This window comes from Microcaecilia unicolor, chromosome 1 (assembly GCF_901765095.1).
Source record: "Microcaecilia unicolor chromosome 1, aMicUni1.1, whole genome shotgun sequence".
Lineage (NCBI taxonomy): Eukaryota > Metazoa > Chordata > Amphibia > Gymnophiona > Siphonopidae > Microcaecilia > Microcaecilia unicolor.
In genome coordinates this window covers 526,043,566-526,067,784 of record NC_044031.1, presented here as the reverse complement: position 1 = coordinate 526,067,784, position 24,219 = coordinate 526,043,566, and the positions used below count along the sequence as shown (strand labels likewise).

At 40.3% G+C, this 24,219-nt stretch overlaps 1 protein-coding gene across 1 annotated transcript in view; it reads left to right on the top strand.

Annotated features, from left to right (window-relative positions):
- The window catches only part of ZNF704 (zinc finger protein 704), a 192,464-nt gene extending 168,468 nt beyond the window's left edge, over positions 1 to 23,996 (top strand). The window contains exons 7-9 of the mRNA XM_030215898.1: positions 9,388 to 9,492; positions 15,066 to 15,163; positions 22,828 to 23,996. Coding sequence (XP_030071758.1) covers positions 9,388 to 9,492; positions 15,066 to 15,163; positions 22,828 to 22,939 — 315 coding nt within the window. The 3' untranslated portion in view covers positions 22,940 to 23,996. The remainder of the gene's footprint in view (positions 1 to 9,387; positions 9,493 to 15,065; positions 15,164 to 22,827) is intronic.
- The last annotated feature ends 223 nt before the right edge of the window (positions 23,997 to 24,219 follow it).

Sequence of the window (24,219 nt, the reverse complement as noted above, 5' to 3'; positions counted from 1 at the left end):
TCTGTACCAAATCTTCCTCGGTGAAGACCGAAGCAAAGAATTCATTTAATCTCTCTGCTATGGCTTTGTCTTCCCTGAGTGCCCCTTTTACCCCTCGGTCATCTAGCAGTCCAACCGATTCTTTTGCCAAGTTTTTGCTTCTAATATACCTAAAAAAGATTTTTACTATGTGTTCCAACACAATCTTTTTTTCAAAATCTCTCGTTGCCTTCCTTATCAGCGCATTGCATTTGACTTGCCATTCCTTATGCTGTTTCTTATTATTTTCAATCAGATCCTTCTTCCATTTTCTGAAGGATTCTCTTTTAGCTCTAATAGCTTTCTTCACCTCACTTTTTAACAATATCATCTGTCATTTTGCCTTTCTTCCTCCATTTTAAATACATGGAATATAACTGGTCTGGGCCTCCAGGATGGTATTTTTGAACAGAATCCACGCTTGATGTAAATATTTATCCTTTGCAGGTGCGCTTCTAAGGTTTTTTTTTTCACTGTTCTCATTTTATCATAGTCTCCTTTTTGAAAGTTAAATGCTATTGTATTGGATTTCCTGTGTGTACTTACTCCAGAGCTGATATGAAATCTGATCATATTATAATCACTGTTATCAAAAGGCCCCAGCACTGTTACCTCCTGCACCAGATCATGCGCTCCACTAAAGACTAGATGTAGAAATTTTTCTCCTCTTGTTGGCTCCTGTACCAGCTGCTCAATAAAGCAGCCCTTGATTTCATCAAGGAATTTTATTACCCGATCGATATTGGGGTAATTAAAATCAAAAATCTACAACAAATTCTACTATTTAAAACCCTGTATTGCAGGTGTGGATTCACGTATATTCATGAAAATATGTGGAGAAAAAAAGACTTCAGAAACCACAGGAAAATTCTCTATAAAGGAACACCTTTCAAAATTGAGAGAACTCCGCTCTTCAATCACTAGTCTTCACAAAAAAAACTCCACTCTTCTTATTCATAAAATACTTGTGCATACACCTTTGACAATACAAAAAGGTAGAGGCTGATTACTAAGCCACAAATGCGGTGAAATATACTTTAAATTATAACTTAGCTTGAATCATCTTGATATCGACAGTCCATATTCTCTTCCATAATGTCCAATAATCAAAAGCCCAAAATATGGAGAATATGGACCCACTGGCTAGCCTCCTTCCATCAGGTCTCAGAGATGCCTATTATATCTAATTTTTCTTTTAGTACAATATATTCTAACTCTCCCATCTTATGTCTTAGGCTTCTGGCATTTGCATATAAACATTTCAAACTGTTTGTTGTTCCTATTTACATCTTGTTCAGCAGTTGACAGTGATAATTTGCAATCTTGAAAATTTGTCTGCTTTGTATTTAAAGACAGCTGGTCTACTATGGTCTCTATTGCAACCTCACTATTGGTGATAGCTTCTAAATATTCCTTGTTCCAAACCATGCGCTTTTGAATGATTGTCAGCCTTTCCCCAGTTTCTAGTTTAAAAACTGTTCTATCTCCTTTTTAAATGCAGATGCCAGCAGCCTGGTCCCATCCTGGTTGAGGTGGAGCCCATCATTCCGGAACAGACTCCCCCTTCCCCAGAATGTTACTGAGTTCCTTACAAATCTAAAACCCTCTTCCTTGCTCCTTCGCATCATCCACATATTGAGACTCCGGAGATCTGCCTGCCTCTTGGGCTCTGCGCGTGGAACGGGGAGCACTTCTGAAAATGCTACCCTAGAGGTTCTGGTTTCAGCTTTCTATCTAAGAATCTAAATTTGGCTACCAGAACCTCTCTCCTACATTTTCCTATATCATTGGTACCCACATGTATCAATACAGCCAGCTCCTCCCCAGCACTAGCTAAAATCCTATCTAGGTGACACGTGAGGTCCACCAGCTTCAAAACCACGCAGGTAAGTGACCAGGTGATCCTCACATCCATCAGCCACCCAGCTATCTGCATGCCTAATAATCGAATCACCAACTACAACAGCCATCCTAACCCTTCGCTCCTGGGCAGAAGCTCCTGGAGACACATCCTTGGTGCAAGAGAATATTGCATCCCCTGGTGGGCTGGTCCTGGCTACAGAATTACTTCCAGCTTCACCAGGGGATGCTGTCCTTTTAGGAGACCTCCCTCCCCCAAGGCAGCACAGGGGCTGCTAGACTGGTGGTGGGTCTTGTCTACATCCTTGTAGGTCTCCTCTATGTACCTTTCTGTCTCCCTCAGCTCCTCCAAGCCTGCTACTCTAGCCTCAAGACTCATTCTCTGAGAGCTAGGAGCTCTTTGTATCAAGCACACACATATAACCTCTCACCAACTGGGAGATAATCATACATGTGACACTCAGTGCAAAAGACTGGATAGCACCCCTCTTGCTGCTGGACTGCTGTCTGCATTTTAGTATTATAGAGTTGTCTAATTAAAACTTCTTAAGGTACTAGGGATAAACAACCTTATGCTTATATGGTATAATGTGTAATTTATTTAGTGTTTGCTTCATAGAAAATAATTAAATATAATTAAAACTCTAATGAAAATACTCCTCTTGTTATCCTAAATAGAATAATGACTATAAATGAAGAGTTGAACTAGGGGTGGGTGGGAGCTGGGGAGGGGAGTGGGAATGAAGACTGAACTAGTCCCTGCTGTGCCTTCTACATGCTATCTGTAAATGCTCTTGGCTGTTAAGTTTCTACCTCTAGAGAAAGGTTCAGTTTAAAAAATATGAGGAAAAGGGTTGTACTCTATGGAAACTAGTTAATATTTCTTGATTCTCTTTTTTACTTTTTTTTTCTAAGACTGAACTAGACCCTGCTGTACCTTCTACAGACTATCTGCAAATGCTGTGTCAGAAAGTTCAAGTTTTAAAAACTATGGGTAAAAGGATATGGAGACTAGTTAATAAAGTTTGCTTTTTATTTAAATTCTGTCTTTATCAACAACCTACAATTCCTCTTTTAAACCCCAATCTTTAAGTTAACAAAACAGAGAGCAAAATAAAATGTCATCTTCTCTCAGAACTTCTCAGAAAGTTAAGTGGGACCTTTCTCCTCTATATAGTTTTAATTCTAAGGGGACTGCTTCAAACAGACCCTTTGAAGCCAACCCAGTAATCAGGTTGCCCTAGTAACCTTTGCAACTATGCTACTTCCTCACATCCTAATTAACACCTAATTCAGGTCAGTAGCAGTGCTACCTCTCCAGCAGGCAAAGAACACAAAATAACTTTCTTTTAAGACAATGTTGAGCCATGCTACTAATCTTTTTAATGCTCTTGGCATAGTTTAAAAGGGGGCATGGCCATAGGCATGGAATGGGTGGGTAATTGGTGTTTCTAAAATCTATACGCATGGTTATATAATACACCCTATCTGTGTGTAATTTAGGCCAAGTTTTACTTGGCATAATCGCCCACAACTAAATTTAGTCGTGCAGACAGGCACTCGGCATACTCTATAAACCACACAGAAATTTAGGCTTATTCTATAAAGTGCACCTATATTTAGGCGTACTTTATAGAATACACCTAGGCATACTTCGTGCTGGTGCAGATTTTTTTGGCATGATATGTAGAAACTAGTCCCATAGGCGTTTCAGAGATCTGGTGCAATGAGTTCAACCAATGGGACACTGTGATACCAGGGTGCAAATTATATCAAAATGATAAGAAAGATCAAATTGGTGGAAAGGTAACGCTGCATGTAAAGGATGGCATACAGTTAAACAGAATACAAGTTCTGCAGAAAACAAAATGCACGTGAAATCATTATGGACAGAAATTCCATTTGTGACAGGGAAGACGAGTATGTTAGTGAGAGTATACTACTGTCCCCCTGAATAGGATGAAGAGATAAACAGTGAAATGCTAACAGAAATTAGGAAGGCAACAATAATGGGAAATTTCAATTACCCCCAAAAAAATGGAAAAAAAGAAAAAGGTAGGAGTACAAATTTGCTCCCCTGATGCAGCTGAAGCGAAACAACCTGCCCTCATTGGGAACTTATGAAGTTAAGAATGTAACAATATGAAATAAACAGTACACAATGGGAACTTCTTTATGGAGAAAGTCATAGCTTATAAATGGTTTTGATTTTAAATATGTTTATATATGAAGATGCATAACTGAAGATTGGTTGTCAAGATTTGAGTTTTCTGAATTTCAGCTAAGCAATATTTGTGAGTTGTGATTTTAATTTAGAATTTTTAAGTGGAGTGTTTTGGCCCATTTAATTTTATGGGTTCTAGGTCTTTTCTTCATGTATTGTATACACAGGACCAATGATTGTTATCGGTTCAATGAAATTTAAACCCCATATGAATTAAAAAGAGGTAGTTAAATGCTGAGATCTTGTGTTTAACCTTTTGGATTTTTTTTGTAATGTTTTTATGTTTGAAAGTAGGCCAGAGGATTCAGATTTCAGTTACCCCAATACTGATTTGGTAAAGGTCTCATTCAGACATGCTAGGAAGGTAGTTTCCAGATACCATAAATGACTGCTGGTCCTGGAACTAATGAGATCTAGTCCTTACTGGAATATTGAATGTGGTGTGAGGGTTAATGGTTTTGGGGTTTCTGGGTAATAGTGATCACAATCAGGGGCATTTTCGAAAGAGAAGGGCACACATCTTCCGACACAAATCGGGAGATGGGCGTCCTTCTCTCAGGGTCGCCCAAATCGACATAATCGAAAGCCGATTTTGGGCACCCTCAACTGCAGTCCGTCGCAGGGACGACCAAAGTTCATAGGGGTGTGTTGGAGGCGTAGCGAAGGTGGGACTGGGGCGTGCTTAAGAGATGGGCATCCCCGGCGGATAATGGAAAAAAGAAGGGCATCCCTGACGAGCATTTGGTCGACTTTACCTGGTCCATTTTTTTTTCATGACCAAGCCTCAAAAAGGTGCCCAAACTGACCAGATGACCACCAGAGAGAATCGGCGATGACCTCCCCTTACTCCCTCAGTGGTCACCAACCCCCTCCCACCCTAAACAAAAAATTTTTTTTTATTTTTTTGCCAGCCTCTATGCCAGCCTCAAATGTCATGCCCAGCTCCTTGACAGCAGTATGCAGGTCCCTGGAGCAGTTTTAGTGGGTGCAGTGCATTTCAGGCAGGCAGACCCAGGTGCATCCACCCCTACCTGTTACACTTGTGCTGGTAAATGTGAGCCCTTCAAAACCCACCCAAAACCCACTGTACCCACATGTAGGTGCCCCCCTTCACCCCTTAGGGCTATGGTAATGCCTTGGATTTGGTCATTTTTGAGATGGGCGTCCTCGGTTTCCATTATTGCCGAAAACTGGGGATGACCATCTCTAAGGTCAACCATCTCAACATTTAGGTCGACCATCTCTCAGGTGAGATCTGGGCATTCCCGACCGTATTACTTTTTAAAAAAGGAGACTATGATAAAATAAGGATATTAGAAAAAAGAACTAAAGCGAGTGGTGTTCAGGGTCAGAAGTATGCATGAGGCACAGATATGATTTTTAAAATACCATTGTCAAAGCCCAGATAAAATAGATTCCATGCTTTCTAAAAGGGTGAAAGAAGTTGAAATAACTGTCAGCATGGTTTAATGGTAAGGTAGAAAAGGCAATGAAAGCCAAAAGAACATCATTCAGAAAATGGAAAGCAGATGCTAATGAGGAAAATAGGAATGACCACAAACACTGGCAAGTTAGTTGTAATAAGGAAAGGCAAGAGAAACTTTGAACAAAGGCTTACCATAGAAGCAAAAACTAATACTAAACCTTTGAAACAAAAAAACTCATCATGGAGTCCATTGGACATCTAGAGAAACATAGTAACATGGAGGAGGATAATCGAACGGGGGCGCCCATCTCTAAGGGCGCCCATCTCTAAGGACGGCCCTGTAAAGAGGCGGGGCAACCTGTATTATCGAAACAAGATGGACGTCCATCTTTCATTTCAATAATACAGTCGGGGACGCCCAAATCATGAAATTTAGGTTGACCTTAGAGATGGTCATCCCTGGTTTTTGGCGATAATGGAAACCGAGGACGCCCATCTCAGAAACAGCCAAATCCAAGCCATTTGGTTGTAGGAGGAGCCAGCATTCGTAGTGCACTGGTCCCACTAACTGAATGGAAAAAGCTCTTCCCGATCCAGAAAGGAATGGGCATGCATGAAGGAAATTGCATGCAAATGAGCTGCTCGCTGTTAGCTCATTTGTACATGATTTTCTTCCTAAGGAGGAGAAACAATGGCAGTTGAAGATGTCCAAAGTGTGGATGTTTCTGTGAGAAGGACGTCCATGCCTTTGCTATGTTTCTGACACTCTATTTATTTATTAGGATTTTGGATCCCACGTAGCAGCAGTGGGATTTGAACTAGCCACCTCTGGATTGCAAGACCAGTGCTCTACCCACTAGGCCACTCTGCCACTCCTCCACACCACTCCCTTGAAATTTGGCCATCCCTGTGGGGGGGGGGGGGCAGAATGCAGGTCCCTGGGGGGGGGGGGAGGTATGTGTGTGTCAGCGGAGGCATAACGAAGGGATGGTCATCCTTCTTTCAAACATTTTGGACGTCCTCAACTGCCCCCTACAGGGATGGCCAAATTTCAAGGGAGTGGAGTAGAATGAAGGAGTGGCAGGTGGCCTTGAGGTGGCCAGTTCAAATCCCACTTCTGCTACTTGTGATCCAAAATCCAAATAAATAAATAAAGAGGGTGTCAGAGGCATAGCAAAGGCATGGATGTCCTTCTCACAGAAACATCCACATTTTGGACGTCCTCAACTGCCATCGCAGGGACAGAGGGACATACTCTTAAAAAAAAAAAAGACAAAAGTTTTTGAAGTTGTTTTTTTCGGGATGGGAGGTGGTTAGTGACCACTGGGGAAGTCAGGGGAGGTCATCCCCGATTCCCTCCGGTGGTCATCTGGTCAGTTCGGGCACCTTTTTGATGCTTGGTAGTGAAAAAAATGGACCAAGTAAAGTCAGCCAAATGCTCGTGGGGGACGCCCTTCTTTTTTCCATTATCGGCCGAGGATGCCCATCTGTTAACCACGCCCCTGCCCTGCCTTCGGTACCCTGCCGACAGGCCCCCTTGAACTTTGGTCATCCCTGCAACGGAAAGCAGTTGAGGACACCCAAAATCAGCTTTCGATTATGCCAATTTGGGTGACCTTAGGAGAAGGACGCCCATCTCCTGATTTGTGTCAGAAGATGGGTGCCCTTCTCCTTCGAAAATAAGCAGGATGGTAACATAGTAGATGACAGCAGAGAAAGACCCGCATGGTCCATCCAGTCTGCCCAACAAGATAAACTCATATGTGCTACTTTTTGTATATACCTGACCTTGATTTGTATCTGTCATTTTCAGGGCACAGACTGTAGAAGTCTGCCCAGCACTAGCCCTGCCTCCCAACTACTAGCCCCGCCTCCCAACCACGAGCCCCGCCTCCCACCACCGGCTCTGCCACCCAATCTCCGCTAAGCTTCTGAGGATCCATTCCTTCTGAACAGGATTCCTTTATGTTTATTCCACGCATTTTTGATTCCGTTACCATTTTCATCTCCACCACCTCCCGCGGGAGGGCATTCCAAGTATCCACCACTCTCTCCATGAAAAAATACATTTTTATTGAGTCTGCCCCCCTTCAATCTCATTTCATATCCTCTAGTTCTACCGCCTTCCCATCTACGGAAAAGGTTCGTTTGCGGATTAATACTTTTCAAATATTTGAATGTCTGTATCATATCACTCTTGTTTCTCCTTTCCTCCAGGGTATACATGTTCAGGTCAGCAAGTCTCCCCTCATATGTCTTGTAACGCAAATCCCATACCATTCTTGTAGCTTTTCTTTGCACTGCTTCAATTCTTTTTACATCCTTAGCAAGATACGGCCTCCAAAACTGAACACAATACTCCAGGTGGGACCTCACCAACAACTTATACAGGGGCATCAACATCTCCTTTCTTCTGCTGGTCACACCTCTCTATACAGCCTAGCAACCTTCTAGCTATGGTCACCGCCTTGTCACACTGTTTTGTCGCCTTCAGATCCTCAGTACTATCACCCCAAGATCCCTCTCCCTGTCTGTACATATCAGACTCTCACCGCCTAACACAAACGTCTCCCGTGGATTTCTACTCCCTAAGTGCATCACTTTGCATTTCTTCGCATTGAATTTTAATTGCCAAACCTTAGACCATGCCGCTAGCTTCTGCAGATCCTTTTTCGTGTTTTCCACTCCCTCCTGGGTGTCCACTCTGTTACAAATCTTAGTATCATCACAAAAAGGCAAACTTTACCTTGTAACCCTTCAGCAATGTCACTCACAAATATATTGAACAGAATCGACCCCAGCACCTATCCCTGAGGCACTCCACTACTCACCTTTCCCTCATCCAAGCAAATTCCATTAACCACCACCCTCTGGAGTCTGTCTGTCAACCAGTTCCTAATCCAGTTCACCACGTCAGGGCCTATCTTCAGCCTGTCAAGTTTATTCAAGAGCCTCCTGTGGGGAACCATATCAAAAGCTTTGCTGAAATCTAAGTAGATTATGTCTATAGCACGTCCATGATTCAATTATCCGGTCACCCAGTCAAAGAATTCAATGAGATTTGTTTGGTACGATTTACCTTTGGTAAAACCATGTTGTGTCGGATCTTGTAACTTATTGGCTTCCAGGAAATTCACTATCCTTTCCTTCAGCATCGCTTCCATTACGTTTCCAGTAACCGAAGTGAGGCTTACTGGCCTGTAGTTTCCAGCTTCTTCCCTATCACCACTTTTGTGAAGAGGGACCACATCCGCTGTTCTCCAATCCCACAGAACCTCTCCCGTCTCCAAGGATTTATTAAACAAATCTTTAAGAGGACCCGCCAGAACCTCTCTGAGCTCCCGCAATATCCTGGGGTGGATCCCGTCTGGTCCCATGGCTTTGTCCACCTTTAGATTTTCAAGTTGTTCATACACACTCTCTTCCGTGAACGGTGCTATATCCACTCCATTCTCATATGTACTTTTGCCAGTCAATCGCGGTCCTTCTCCAGGATTTTCTTCTGTGAATACAGAACAAAAGTATCTATTTAGCAAATTAAAGGATAAAAGATATGTTCAAGGAGAATAATGGAGTAGCAGAAAAGCTAAGGGATTTGTTTACTAAAATACAGTAAATCAAAATTAAATCACAGTATGAACAAAAGCTGTATGCTAACCAGTGGAGATGTGTCCAGCATGTCCCCTGCAGATACCACACTAAAAATTTCCTTACTGCACATTGATCATTCGTAATTAGAGTGGATGCTCTTAACACCTCCTATTGAGGAGTGAAACACACAGACAGCAGGTATAACTTTAATGAAAGCTCTCCTTTTACTTGATAAATACAATGATTTTTTTTGTTTTCTTTTTGACAGGCCACTTCTCCAGTGAATATTCCTGGATCAACAAAATTCACTCCTAATGGCAGTAGCTTTAGTGTCTCCTGGCAGTCTCCACCCGTCACCTTCACAGGCACACCTGTAAGTGGAAATGAAATTACATGGAAATATTTAATCAGCTTAAGCTCTGGAAGCTAGAGGATATAGTAACAGCAGTTAGCGTATCTGGGTTTAAAAAGGTTTCAATAAGTGACTGGAGGAAAAGTCCATAGTCTATTATTGAGATAGACCTGGGGAAGCCACTGCTTGCCCTGGGATTGGTAGCATGGAATCTTACTACTATTTGGGTTTCTGCCAGGTACTTTTGACCTGGAATGGCCACTGCTGGAAACAGGATACTGGACTGGATGGACCATTGGTCTGACCCAGTGTGGCTATTCCTATGTTCTTATGTTCTTAAACAAGCAATCATTTCATAACTAATCAAAAAGTTTTTAAAAAAACATATAAATCTGGGGGGGGGGGGGCGAGCAAGATGGCGGCAGTAACATCACCCCGCGAGTAACATCGAGGAGTCAGCAGGAGTACAAACCCTTTCTCTATTACCTAAAAAATTGTTTTACCTGAAAGGAAATATGCCGCATACAAAGACAAAGGCGTTTGTTAGAGCCGCAGCCCAGGCAGCTCTAACCTCTACACCTACCCAGCAGACGCTCGATAGTTTTCTCGCGAGAACCGCAACGACGGCGTTTGGAGGTCCCGCTGAGTTTACAGCGCCAGGAGAGGCTGACCTCTTGGGACAGGATATTTCGTTGTCCCCTCCAATGCGATCTCAACCGCCACAACCGACTGGGGCCGATTATGGAGGCGACCCGCAAAACCGTGATGACGGCGAAGCGGTGAGTCAACTGGGCCCCATAGCGATGTCCCCAGTCGATGCCTGTGCTTCATCTAAGGCCCAGAAAGTGCCGGTATCACTCGAGGCTATATGGGAGATACTTCAGACGGTCTTAACCTCAACTAGCAAGATTGACTCTCTTGTGAGTAACGTTCAGATTTTGTCTAAAGACCTTACAGCAATGAAAAATGAAGTCTCAGAAAGAATAAATCACTTATCTGATGAAAATGTAAAAATGAAAGAAATTTCAGCAAAGCTTATACAAGACAATACATTGATTCATAGCAGACTGGAGTATTTTGAAAATTACAACAGGAGGCTTAATTTGCATTTGTTGAACTTTCCAAGAACTTTAGTTTATTCCCCTTTGGAAATTTTCAAACGATATTTGACGGAAAATTTGAAATTTACAGAAGATAAAATACCTCCACTCAATAAAGTATATTATTTGCCAGTAAGAAAATTGAAAGATGGCCCCCAAGAACTACCACAAATAGAACCTGATTTAAATGTTTCGGAATTATTAGAATCTTCTTTGACTGAAATAACTGAAAGACAAACTCTTTTGGTATCTTTTATTTTTCAACAGGATCTGGAACTGGTTAGAAAAACTGCATTAAAGCACTTACAAACCCCATTTTATGGGAAAAAAGTACTAGTCTTTCCAGATGTCACTAAACAGACTCAGGCTAGAAGGAAAGAGTTTCTGGCATTAAGATCCGCAACATTAGCCTTGGGAGCCTCTTTTAATCTTAATTACCCATGTAAATGCAATGTGAAATATTTAGGGGTTAAATATGTATTTTTTTGTTTCTGAGCACCTGAAACAGTTTATTACACAGAAAAAGGTCTTATAATTTATGTTGGAGTTTAGTAGGTCTGATTAGCCTTGGAAAAAGAGACTAATGGAAAAGTAAAAAAAGTGTGGTATATACTGTTAGATACTGTTAGATATACTGTTAGATACTGGAAGATATTTGAAACTAATCTCCTGAGTAGTATTAAGTTCCAGCCCCTTTAATTTGGGGTCTAATACAAGTTGATAATCCATATTTTTCTTACTTAATTTTTTTCTCTAAAGAAAATTGCCTGTAACCTGATAAACTGCTTTACTTGTTCAAGATATATTCTTGTAAATTAATGAAAATGATAAAGAAAAAAAAACATATAAATCTGGTCACACATCAATAATAATTGTGCTAGGCGCTATTCTATAAAATTGACGAACTAGTTGCAAGTCACATTCTATAAAACAGGTTAAGTGCATCTTACAGCTGTTATAGAATTGGCACTAATCCCCAAATTCTATAAATGGCGCCTTAAGTAATGTGCGCTAATTTGGCTTCACAGCCAAATTGCATGCACAACTTAATTGATTAACAAGTCAATCAGCGCCAATAATTGGTACTCAACAGCCAATTAGCGGCCCTAATTGGCTTTAATTAGAATTTATGTGCACAGCTTTCTAGGTGTATGCTATAACATGGTACACATAAATTCTATTATGCATAGCTGAAAAGGGGTGTGACCATGGGCGTGGAATGGGCGGGTTGTGGGTGTTTCAAAAAGCTATGGGGCCCTTTTACCAAGCTGCAGGAAAAAGGGCCCTGTGTTGGCGGCGGGGACCATTTTTCCCGCAAGCCAGGGCCCTTTTTTCCACATGGCCATGCGGTAAGAGAACAGTTCATGTGACAGGGAGCCCTTACTGCCATTGAGGTGGCGATAAGGGCTTCCACGCTAACCTGCCCGATTACTGCCGGGTTACTGCCACGCAAGTCGTTTCCAGGGGTTTTCTTTTTCCCCCGGAAATGGCGTGCACTTGGGGCAGTTCTACCGGTGGTGGCCATGTTGGGCTGGCGGCAGTCCCGAAAGAGCAAGCAGTAAGTCCGCGTTGGGCTTACTGCTGCTTTGTAAAAGGGCCCCTATGCACACTATTATGGAATACACCTGATCTGTGTCTAAGTTAAGTTCAGGTAATTAGGCCTGGTTTTAGGTGGCCTAAATGGATGCACCTCAATTTTAGTCACAAGAATGGCTGCTAAGCATATTCTATAAACTACGCCTAACTATAGGCATAGTTTATGGAATCACGCTAAGCGAATGGTTTTTCGGCACCAATTTGTAAGGCGCCATTTACAGAATTTGGCCCTAAGTGCATTTCTTTGTCACGCCTACATTTAGGTGGCATTTTATAGAATTGCCCCTTAACCTTTTGTGATAGGCAAGAAGCATCAATCATGGCTGGTATTCCTAAACTCACATTTTAACTGGTGTTATACGTACTTCCAAACTTGTTATCTCTTTCATTATAGATGTGCTCTCTTATCATAATTAAAAGCGCACTGGGAAGTTTCAAGTAGCAGTTCAGCACAGAAATTGTTCAGATATTGCTGAACTCCAGTTTTAATAAACAGTCACTAATATAATGTCCTGCACCATAGTCTTTGGTATCTCAGATAAACAAAAACCCACGGTAGAAAATAATTCTCTATTTTCTACCATGGGGGGGGGGGGGGGCGTTCCTGGCGGTAATCAGCAGTCGGCGTGCGCTGGACAGTTACCACGTGGGGTAACACGCGAGTCCTTACTGCTAAGTCAATGGGTAGCGTTAAGGGCTCAGGCCATAAATAGATGCTCACTGGTTTGAATTTTGCCGTACGTCCATTTCCCGGCCAAAAAAGCCCATTTTTCCAGACGCGGTGGAGAAATGGTCCAGCATGCGTCCAAAACATGCGCCCAAACTGCAGCAGGCCACTTTTTGGCACACCTTTTTTAAGGGGCCCCTTAGAAAATAATAGAGCCTTAGTTTTAGTCACGTTGAGCTGCAATTGATTATCCTTATTATTGAGAGATTATGGACAGTTTCAAATTAAGTGCTGAAAGTTCTTGAGAATTACAAGAACTGAAAGTTGCCCAAATCTGTTTGTTATTGACGTAAACGAAAGGCATTAACTCCAATGTTTGTATTAATGTAGCTAATGGAACTATGAAAAAGTTAAACAAGGTAGGTGTTAGTAGGGAACCTTGTGGTACATCATGAGAGAAGGAAAATGATTTTAAAGGAGTGTCTTACCAGGAAACCCTATGAGGCTTGTTTTCAAAACAGAAAAATGACCAAAAATAATGGCACAATGCTGTAGATGAACTTTTTTTTGCAAAAATGTCAAAAATCTCTATTTTCAAAACTCATTTTAAAAACATTTTTCTATGTAGATACTTATTTTGCTTGTTTTATCACATGGTGATTGTGAATAATGAGTTATGACTTTCTCATGAATATGTGCACTGTTTGGTTTATGCAGTTAATAAATAAATATATTTTTTAAAAAGGACAGTTATGAGTAGAACTATTTCAGTAACAATAAGTGCCAAAAAGGTGCCCAAACTAACCAGATGATCACTGGAGGGATAATGGCATAAGCACCACTTAATATGCCAGTGGTCACTGTCCCCCTCCCACCCCCCAAAGAAGTGAAAGTGACAGTACATGCCAAGCTCTATGACAGCTGCAGATATAACTCCGGATTCTATATATGGCGCCTGAAAATCCACACAGAAACCATATTCTGTAACAATGTGCATAACTTAATTGGTTAATTAGCTAATCTTCGCTGTTAATTGGATGTTAACAAGCAATTATCATCACTAATTGGCTTTAATTGAGATTTACACACACAACTCACTAAGTGTATTCTATAACATGGTGCACCTAAATTTTAAGTCACAAAGTTGAAAAAGGGATGTGGCCATGGGCGGGGTGTGGACATTTCTAAAATCTATGCACATTATTATAGAATACACCCGATCTGCACCTAATTTAGGCATTGGGATTTACACCAAGTAAAACGTGGCCTAAATGGACATGACCAAATTTAGTCACATGGCGAGCCACTCAGCATTATTGTATATTCTGCACGGAAATTTAAGCCTATTCTATAAAATGTAGGTGTACTTTATAGAATATGCCTTAGGCATAATTGTTTTGCGCATGGATTTTTTCAGGTGCCATATATAGAATGTTGCCCATAATGACCATTCTTCTTAGAGCAGCAAGCAGGTCTCTGGAGTAGTCTAGTGGTTGGCACAGTGGACTGTATCCAGGCCCGTATCCACTCTAACTGGTACACTTGTGGTAGAAAGTGTGAGCACCCCATAAAATACCTACTGAACCCACATATAGGTGGCACCTGCAGGCATAACGACTATTGAAGTGGTGAACAGTTGGGGTACAGTACATTTTTTGCTATTCCTGGGGGCTCACTATACAGTATAAGGGGGTTATGATGTGATGTGTACCTGAGATCTTTTATGTGAAATTCACTGCAGTGCCCCCTAGGCTGCCCCATTGCTGTGCTGGGATGTCTGTGTGGTCATACTATGACTGCTGGCCCCCAGACATCTCAATGGCTTGTTTCTGTGCATTTTCCCTTGGATGTTTTTGGTTTGAAAATGGCCCTTAAAGAAAGGTGACAGGGCAATTTTCAAGCCAAAAAGATAGATATTTTTTTTCTGATTCGAAAATGACCATGTTTGGCACTACATTTTTGGATGTTTTTGGCAAAATGTCCAAAATTGGATTTAGATGTCATTTCGAAAATGCCCCCCCAATGTCCTATCTGAAATGTAGGATTGGAACTATTGCCATGCTATTATTCCTATTTAATAAGATATAATGGTGCACCAAATCAAATGCAGGCGATCAGAATCACAATTTTTTCTTGATCTAACAGTGCTTGAATAGTTGTAATAATTCTAATGAAAGTGTTATATTTATTCTCTATATACTTTTTTTTCATCATGTCTCTATATGTATTAGGTCTCACCAACACATATACGACCTGTGAGGGTTGGAGAACAGAGGCCGCCAACGCATACCATTCTGTCATCTCCACCTAGAGCTGGATTAGGGATGAGGTATGAGAATACTGGGAAAGCTATGTGACAGACAGTATAATAACATATACATGGCAGAAGCAGGTTTGCATTTCAGCTAAAGCAATTTTGGTTAGGACAGACACTGTGTTTTTATCAATGCAGTATTTTCCCCATAAAGCCTGCCTTCTTTTTTGGCCTGTTGTTGTTTGAAACTAATTGGAACAAGCACCACTCTAATGAAGATGCACAGGAGTTCCTCTCACATTAATAAAGACAAGAAATGAACTCTCGCTGCAAGCATAACTCATAAGAGTAAAGGCCAGCATCTGCATCAATTTGGCCCATCTTCCTTATGAGAGCGGTAACTGGGTGCATGAAGACACTTGGTGAGAGCTAATAGACCTACTACTACTACTACTTATCATTTCTATAGTGCTACAAGGCAAACTCAGCGCTGTACACCATACACAAAAAAGACAGTCCTGCCACATGTCCAGTTTAAGGTCTGCATAATGGTGTATAAGGTTCTTCGTGGGTTAGCTCTAGCTTATCTGTCAAACTGGGTGCAGGCTGCTGCTAAAAGCAGAGGTCTGCAATAGAATTTACAACTTCAAACGGACACACTTAAAGATCCATCTTATTTAGAAGACGGGAGCAGTTATATGTCCAACAATCATAACAATTGGCCCATCATCTTGTAGTTTATGCCAAATTCTATACTTTCCACTATTACTTGAAAATATATATATATATAAAAAGATTTTTTTTAGCTTAATTAGCTCTATAGCTTCAACTTAGTTTCTCTGTATAAGGACCATTGGCCATGCAGCATGTTTTGCTATTGCTGCATCAGGGTCTGGTCCACTATAACAATAAGAACATAACAAAACTAAAATTCAAAACAATTTTAAGAAACTATCATCTTAACATAAAAATTATCTCACTGAATTGAACGCCAAGATGAAAATACTGCTTAAACATGGCAACAATGCCAGCATGATTTAATCACATTTATAATCCGATCCCCCCACCAATGAAAACCAAGGGTTCACTAGCCAATCAATGACTTAAACGTCACAACAAGGAACTCCAGTCTAATTGGCTATTCAAACCCTTAGGATATAATGTATCAAGTGTAAATATCCAACGTTGTTCCATATAATTCAGCAATCTATTAATGTCACCATCCTCCCTTCCCACAGTAACAGTATCAATAATTCTCCAACGTATATCTGTTATCTCATGTGCTTTGTCAGTCCAATGTTGTACACAGGAGCCGATACAGTTTTGGTATTAATACGGGATTTATGTTCAACCAACCTATATTTAATAGGGCGTGATGAGTGTCCTATATAAATCAAATCACAAGGACAGATTATTGCATATACTACATTGCCAGTTTCACATGTGGAGTTAGCATGAGAAATGACAATCTTATCTTTACCAGGTACCCTCCATGATTTATTTATTTATTTATTTTATTGCATTTGTATCCCACATTTTCCCACCTATTTGCGGGCTCAGTGTGGCTTAAATACATTGTAAATAATGGAAATACGATTTCTTACAAATCAGTTATGGATTACATTGTGAGAAGTTAAGCGAAGACAGAGTCAAGGTATCGTTAGGGTATAGGACAAGGAAAGAACAATGGAAAGAGACAATGGGAAATTAATAGGGTAATAGAACCTTAGCAAAAGAACATGCAGTCATAGAAGAACACCACTGGCAATGAGTACAAACAATATGACCAGACAAATCAGATGGATAACTCATAATCCAATCGTTTATAAGAAAGCAGTTCACCAACGATCTTACCTCACTGGTACGCAAAAATAGGTTGTTCCTGAAAACAAGGGTGGACAGACAACACCTTCCAATACTTATATAGTAAACAGGTGACATAAGTTGACCCATTATTATAAGGTAAAACTGCAATCAATCTGTCTTCGGATTCTGTAGATTTATATTGAATTAATAAGTCCTGATTAGCAAATCTAGCACACAAATATGCTTCATTATCACAGGATAGCCCCTAACCCTCAAACGCTCTTTTAATTGCATAACATGAAATTCAAATTGAATCATAGTAGAGCAATTCCGTCGAAATCTCAAAAATTGGCTTAGGGTAAGCCCCTTTTATGACTTCTAGGATGGGAACTGGTAAAATGCAACAATGTATTGCGTGTCACTGACTTACAATATAGAGTAGTTTGGACTGATGTCTCATCTGTATACATACATACATCCAAAAATTCTATCCGTTATCTATCATAATGCATTGTAAATTGTAATGAGGTGGTCAAAGAATTTAACCACTTCAAAAAGTCGTGTAACTATTCAATAGTATCCTCCCAAATAAAGAAAATATCATCCAGAAACCGGCGTCATAACTTATTGTTTGTAAACCAGTTAGAAGGATATAAAAACTTCTCTTCAGAAATGGCTACAAACAGTGTGGCTGCTGGGGGGGGGGGGGGGGGCAAAGATGCCCCCATAGCTACCCCTTTCTTTTGTTGAATAAAGCCATTGTTAAAGAAAAATAGTTCTTTTTGATGACCAATGAAGCAAGTTCCAACAAAAATTCTGTAGATATTCTTTGAGGGGGACTGTGTTTATCCAACACTTCTTTTATAACCTGAAGTAGATCATCTTGCGGTATTTGAGTATAAAGAGAAACAATGTTCAAAGAAACAAAAACTGAATCGTCCATTAATGTTACCTCTGTAAGTTCAGGCAATAAATGTGTTGTATCTTGTAAATAAGATGTTACTTGTTTAGCCAAAGGTGCCAGGAAATAATCCACAAATTTACTTAGTGGCTCCAATACTGTATCATTCAAAGCTACAATCGGTCTTGCTGGGGGGTTGGAGACATTTTTGTGAACATTGGGAACAAGATAAATCCGAGGTGTCTTAGGATATTTATTCATCAGAAAAAACTTCTCATTCTGTATAATCATATTATTCAAATATGCTTCAGTAACAATATCCACAATGCGATTTTGCAATTATATAAGTGGATCACTAGACAACTGTAAATAAGTAGTATCATCTGATAGTTGTTTATTACTACTATTAGCCTCTAACTGATACGTGTGTAATGATTGAGCTGTGGTAGCTCCTCCTTCATCCACCTTCAATATAACTAATTGATGATCATCTCTCATAGAATAAAGGGCTTGTCTCTGTTCATATGTTAAATTATAGCTCATAACCTTACCACCTTTTTTCTCATATTCAGAAAGGTCATTAATTATTAAATCTTCATATATCTGTGTAGCTGTGTCCATAGGACCTGAAAGAGTCCATGTTGATCTTAGACGAAAAATTGAAACATCAGCTATAGAGACAGTCCCATAGAAAAAAATGTTCAATTGAAGCTTGCAGATAAATTGTAAAATAGCTATTCTCATTTGAAACGGATCATATTTCACAGAAGGTACAAAACCTAAACCAAGCTCCAAAACATCACATTGACAATCAGTTAGATTGGAATTAGAAATCTCAATCACTGTTGATCTTTGGACATCTGAGCTCTGGTGTATGGGCCTTTCTGATAACCTTGATATGTCTGTTCTTGAATTTCTATTCTGGTCGATCCTCAAGGTCTCCCCTTGAACGACGACCTCCTAAAAAAGGTCTCACAGATTTAGTTGTAACATGCTGACGATTATCATCACTATGATCAGAATCAGATGATGATGTATCATAAGGTGTTCTTGATGAAAAACGTGGCTTCTGTTCTTTACCCATCCAACTATACACATTCTGCAACTCATAATCCCTTTCATTACCTTTTCAATTTCTTAATTTTAACCATGCGTAGTTCTTCTTTAAAAGACTGAATCTTTTGCAACAACTCTGCATGAGATTTATCAAACTCATCCACAGATGATCCTTGTTTCAAAATATCTGATATAGCTGTTATTGTAGTTTTTTAATTCAGTCTCAAACGTAGAGGTGTATTCAACTATCAACATCAAATCCTTACTACATTTGTTAAGGATAGCATTCCATTTATTAACAAAATTAAAATTACATCATCATAGATGTAGGACTGAGTGCCCATTGACCGATATCTTGGAAAACCATGTGGAAGTGGTAGAAGCAGATATTAAAAAGGTTAATGATAAACTTGCTTTGTTAAAGGCTAACATACTCTTATATAATAAGGTGGAGAACTTGGATAATAGGTTAAGAAGGAAAACTCTGTTTTAATAAATGCCCCAAAAGTACCAGTAGTTGTACCTATGTTTCTTTTCAAACGTTATCTATTGGTCATTTTGAAAATTCTAGAACAATCTTTTCCTCCAATTACTCATATATATTATTTGCCTCCATATGTTAAGAAAGATTATGGTCAATCATTAGCACTGGTTTAGAGGTTTCATTGGATTTCCTGAATTTGACTCAAACTTTGGAAAAAGAAAATGCTGGTGTTATACCAGCTTCTTTGTCATTTTTGTGTTGGAACCAGATCGTGATTGGATCTTAAAGCCCTTTTTTCACCGTAAGGATGTCTCTCTTTATAACTACAGGATTAAAATTTACCCAGTTGTGGCTAGAGTTACTGGAGACAGCAATTCCTGAAGTTAAGATCATGGGTTCTTCAGATTGGAAAACGTCTTTGGCTTAATTTTCCCTGCAACTATATAAATAAGTTGAATTCTGCAAAATATGTACATTATGATCCACAGCATATGCTAGTTTTGTTTTTTTGTTTGTTTTTTTAATTCTAAGTCAGTAGATTCTCCAGCACCTTTGACAAAGTTACCTTCTACATCTACATCCACACCATGATTTATATAGCCTGGTAATTCCTTTCCATTTCCTTATGTTTAAGGTGTTTAGATGATACTCCTGTGTACTTTCTCTGTATTGGGTATTGCCTCCTCCCACCCCCATATGGTAGAATGATAGAGTAGGGCATTTGGGATATGTTTCCTGTAATATTTTATTTCCAGTACTTTTGTAATTGAAGTTTCTGTTACAAAAGCTTTTTCTTGGATCGTAAATGTGACATTATTATACATTTTTTAAAAAATCAGTCACTGAAATCTGCAGATGCTAGAGATTTCTTCAGTAACCACTTCCTAGCAAAGACACTCTTTGGAGAGGGATCAACCTAGGATTTTCCCCATATTGGTACCTGTATAGCTTAATGGAATGAAAAATTAAGCTCAGCTCATGAATAATCTGCCAATGAGCTTCCATTATTGCACTGGTTCAGCAGCAATTGTAGCAACTTTATCACTCCCTTCTGGTTTCGCTTATTGAATCCACTTATGCAGATACTGGAGGAAACTCTTCTGTGAAATCAAACATTGTGGGACTAACTCCCCTTTAATGTGATTTGATTTTTTTAAATATCTTGCATCCCTCCAGTAGCGTCAAATTAAAAACAATGGGGTCAAATAGCTGCATAGCACTAATTTGTAAAAAAAAAAAGACTAAATTATATGTGTGTGTAAACAGAAAATGTCTCCATGGTAAAGTATTTCATTCTTAAAATATGGCAAGTTACATAAACTGCCTTGTGGGAAAACAAGTTGTGGCAAAACTCTTCCGGTTAGCTCCTAATATTCAGAGCTAACCGGCCATGTTTAATGCATAAATAGAACCGCATAAATAGCTGTCCTATCTTTGGGCCCTGTTTACTAAGCCACGCTGTAGGCACACTAGCATTTTTAGCGTGCACTAAAAATTAGCATGCGCTAATGTTAGGGACACCTATAGGAATATATGGGTATCTCTACCATTTGCGGTGCTAAATTTTAACGTGTGCTAAAAATGCTAGTGCATCTTAGTAAACAGGGCCCTTTAAGTGCTAGCCCATGGCCAGTTAAGTCTGAATACTGACTTAACCAGACATGCGCTAGCCGGTTTTTAAAAAACTGAAATTCAGTGCTGAAGGTCGAACACTGCCCAGCACTGAATTTCTGGTTTTAGCACTGGCAACGGACAAAAAACACTGTCCACCACCAGCTGAAAATCGGGGGGGGGGGGGGGGGGGTTGTATTCCCCCTAATCCCATTGTAAAGCACCAGTGATATGCAGTAATTTGCTGCTGCAATCCACTTCAGAGCTGGCCATATTTTCAGTGATAGGGTAGGAGATCTTGTGTTACATACAGTATTAATGGGAAAATTACTAAACTGTGGTAAAACATGGCATTTTACACAGCTTAGTTTACCATGGGAGTCACTAACCTGCGGTAAAGCAATGCTGCAGGTTAGTGACTCTTGCGATAAATGAGTAGCACAACTTATGATCAACCTCACAAGCTGTAGTATTCAACTCCTGAGAAGTGTTTCTTAGAGGGGCCAGAACTTCAAAAGAAAAATAATGTTGCCCTTTCTCCTCTCAATGAAGACCCCTACACTCCATTGTAGGTCTCCTTCCAAAGACCCTTACCTCCCATAGGTCCCCCCAGACCCTACCAAAAACTCCCACCCTCAATAGGTCCCCTGTCTCTACCCTCCCACATAGGTCCCCTCCCAGGCCTATCTCCATGAATTCTTCCATGGTAGACTAGGGGGTATAGGACAGGAGCAATGCCCAGTAGCAAAAAGCCCATATATAGCGACTTAACCCCTATTGGTAATACTGCAAGACTACCACTAGGGGTCACTGGTGCCATTCTGAACCCAGTGCCAGCATAGACAGGAGTGACTGAGGATGGATCCTGTCCCATACGTCCTAGACCACCAGGGATTCATGGAGGTAGGCCCAGGGAGGGCCTACAAGTGGGTGGTGGCAGCCTTTGGAAGGATCCAGGGGTGACAGTCTTTGGAGGGAGACTCATAGTAGGGTGTGGAGGTCTCTGGGGGAAGGGAGGGGAAAGGGAAGGCTTTCACAGCTCTGGCCTCTGTAAGAAGCACGTAGGAGCAGGCAGGAAAAATAAAGCCTGTAGAGCTCAACACAAGCTATATTATTTATTTTGCATCTCATTACTATGCAGCCTATGTTATCTTAAACTAATGTGTGTTGTGATAAAATAACATACAATTTTGCCATTTGACACACATTCATATGTTATTCCTTTACCACTTTAGTAACTATCTCAAATGTAGTACATGAGCATATTTGGAAAGCCCTGAGCAGAATTAGTTAGGGGTCCTTTTACTAAGGTGTGCCAAAAAATGGCCTGTGCTAGTGTAGATGCGTGAATTAGACACACGCTGGTCTATTTTTCAGCGCACCTGCAAAAAAAGGCCTTTTTTTGGCCGAAAATGGACGTGTGGCAAAATAAAAATTGGCACACGTCCATTTTGGGCCTGAGACCTTACCGCCACCCATTGACCAAGTGGTAAGGTCTCACGCGTTAACTGGGCAGTAATGCTCTATGCGCGTACAATGCCAAATACGGTTAGCGCCGCACACTGGAAAATTTCCAGTGTACTTAGTGGATGCGCGTAAAAAATGAAATTACCGCCCGGGCCATGCAGTAGTCGTGTGGTAGTTCAAAATTGACGCGTGTAGGACGCAAGTAGGTGCCAACACGTGGCTTAGTAAAAGGGCCCTTTAGTCTTTCAAGCCAACAGTCTCAACCTGGGCACATGCTTGCTCTCCAGTGACCAGGGAAAGTATTCTAAATCATTTTCACTGAGAGGTACATGCAGTAGGAGGACTGCATGGGAAACAGAACGCGCATGGGAAGATTTTCCATTCTGATCTGACTTCTCTCTCTTCCTCTGTCAGGAAGCCACGTGGGGAAGCCAAGAAGTGCCGGAAGGTATATGGAATGGAGAACAGAGATATGTGGTGTACTGCCTGCCGCTGGAAGAAGGCCTGCCAGAGGTTCATTGACTGAGGATTGGAAGCACATCGGGAACCAGGGCTATACAGTATACCATAACCCTACTGTATTTGCATATGTGCAGTTTTCCCCCAGCCCTGTGCTTTCTATCTCAAAATTTAAATCGCTTTGTATTACAAATCAAGCATTTGTAGCCAAGGACAAATACTTATTTAACAACAACAACAAAAAAAACTGTGTTGAACAGACAAGCAAAAAAAGAATGGGTCTGCCTTACCATGGACTGAACCCAGAGCAGCTAAACTATTTTCTTTTGTAATTACAGGAAGGAAATGGTAACCTTCCAGGATTTCCAAGAGCAAACAATTCTCTTGGACAGTTTTTTTTAACCATGCTGTCTGTACTGTGAACCTCTGTATCAAATGAACCAAGGAACACCTCTTTTACTGGAACGAATATCGTTTTATAAGCTTTCCAACTAACAAGTCTTTCAATGGTTTATTGATGCTTTTTAAAATTGAATAAGCTACAGTTTACTCAACAGCTGCTGTACAAAATTTGAAGCCTTCAATATACAGTAATGCTCTTATTGTGAATTTTTGTTTTTTATACATTGACTTTTTATGATAATTCACTTTTTGCGGACTGCACATCCTGTTTTACTGGAAAGAAACATGGAATTGCTAGCCTGAAAGCAAATTGATAAGAAAGAGACATGATGGATATCACCAGCAGACATCAATAGCTATAGGGCATAAGTTTGGATGATGTGGTAACAGTGCTGGAGGCATTCAGAAATCCCATTTGGGTTTTAAAAGCATTTCCATTTATTTCATCCCTTTTCTCAGTGAGAAATTTACTGAAGAGCTTAGAGAGCTTCCATGATATGATTGTAAAATCCCCTTAATGGCCCGGGCAATGCCAGAGGTATGAATTCTGTGTAATACACATTCAGGGATGTGACACAAATCAGTGGTCAGCATTTTCTTTTTCTACATGCAGCGTCTCACCAGGTTAACAGCCCATTCATCATTTCTATTACTCTACTAAGTTAATACAGCGGTACATAGAATACAAATTGGAAATCAAGAAATACGTCCAGCAACATGATCCCAAGAAGTTGTCCGTCCAAGTAAGAGAGCAGCATTTTGTAAATATTGAATGTTGTCCTATATGAGTTCTTAATTAAGAGAAAAATTAACTGATTTGCTCATAGAAAGCACTTTGATAGGTTTCCATGCTTTACACTATTTCACCCTCAGGCCATTTTACAGGTAAAGACCTTTATAAACACTTTTTTTTAATCAACATGAGAATGCAACAGTGAGTCCTAA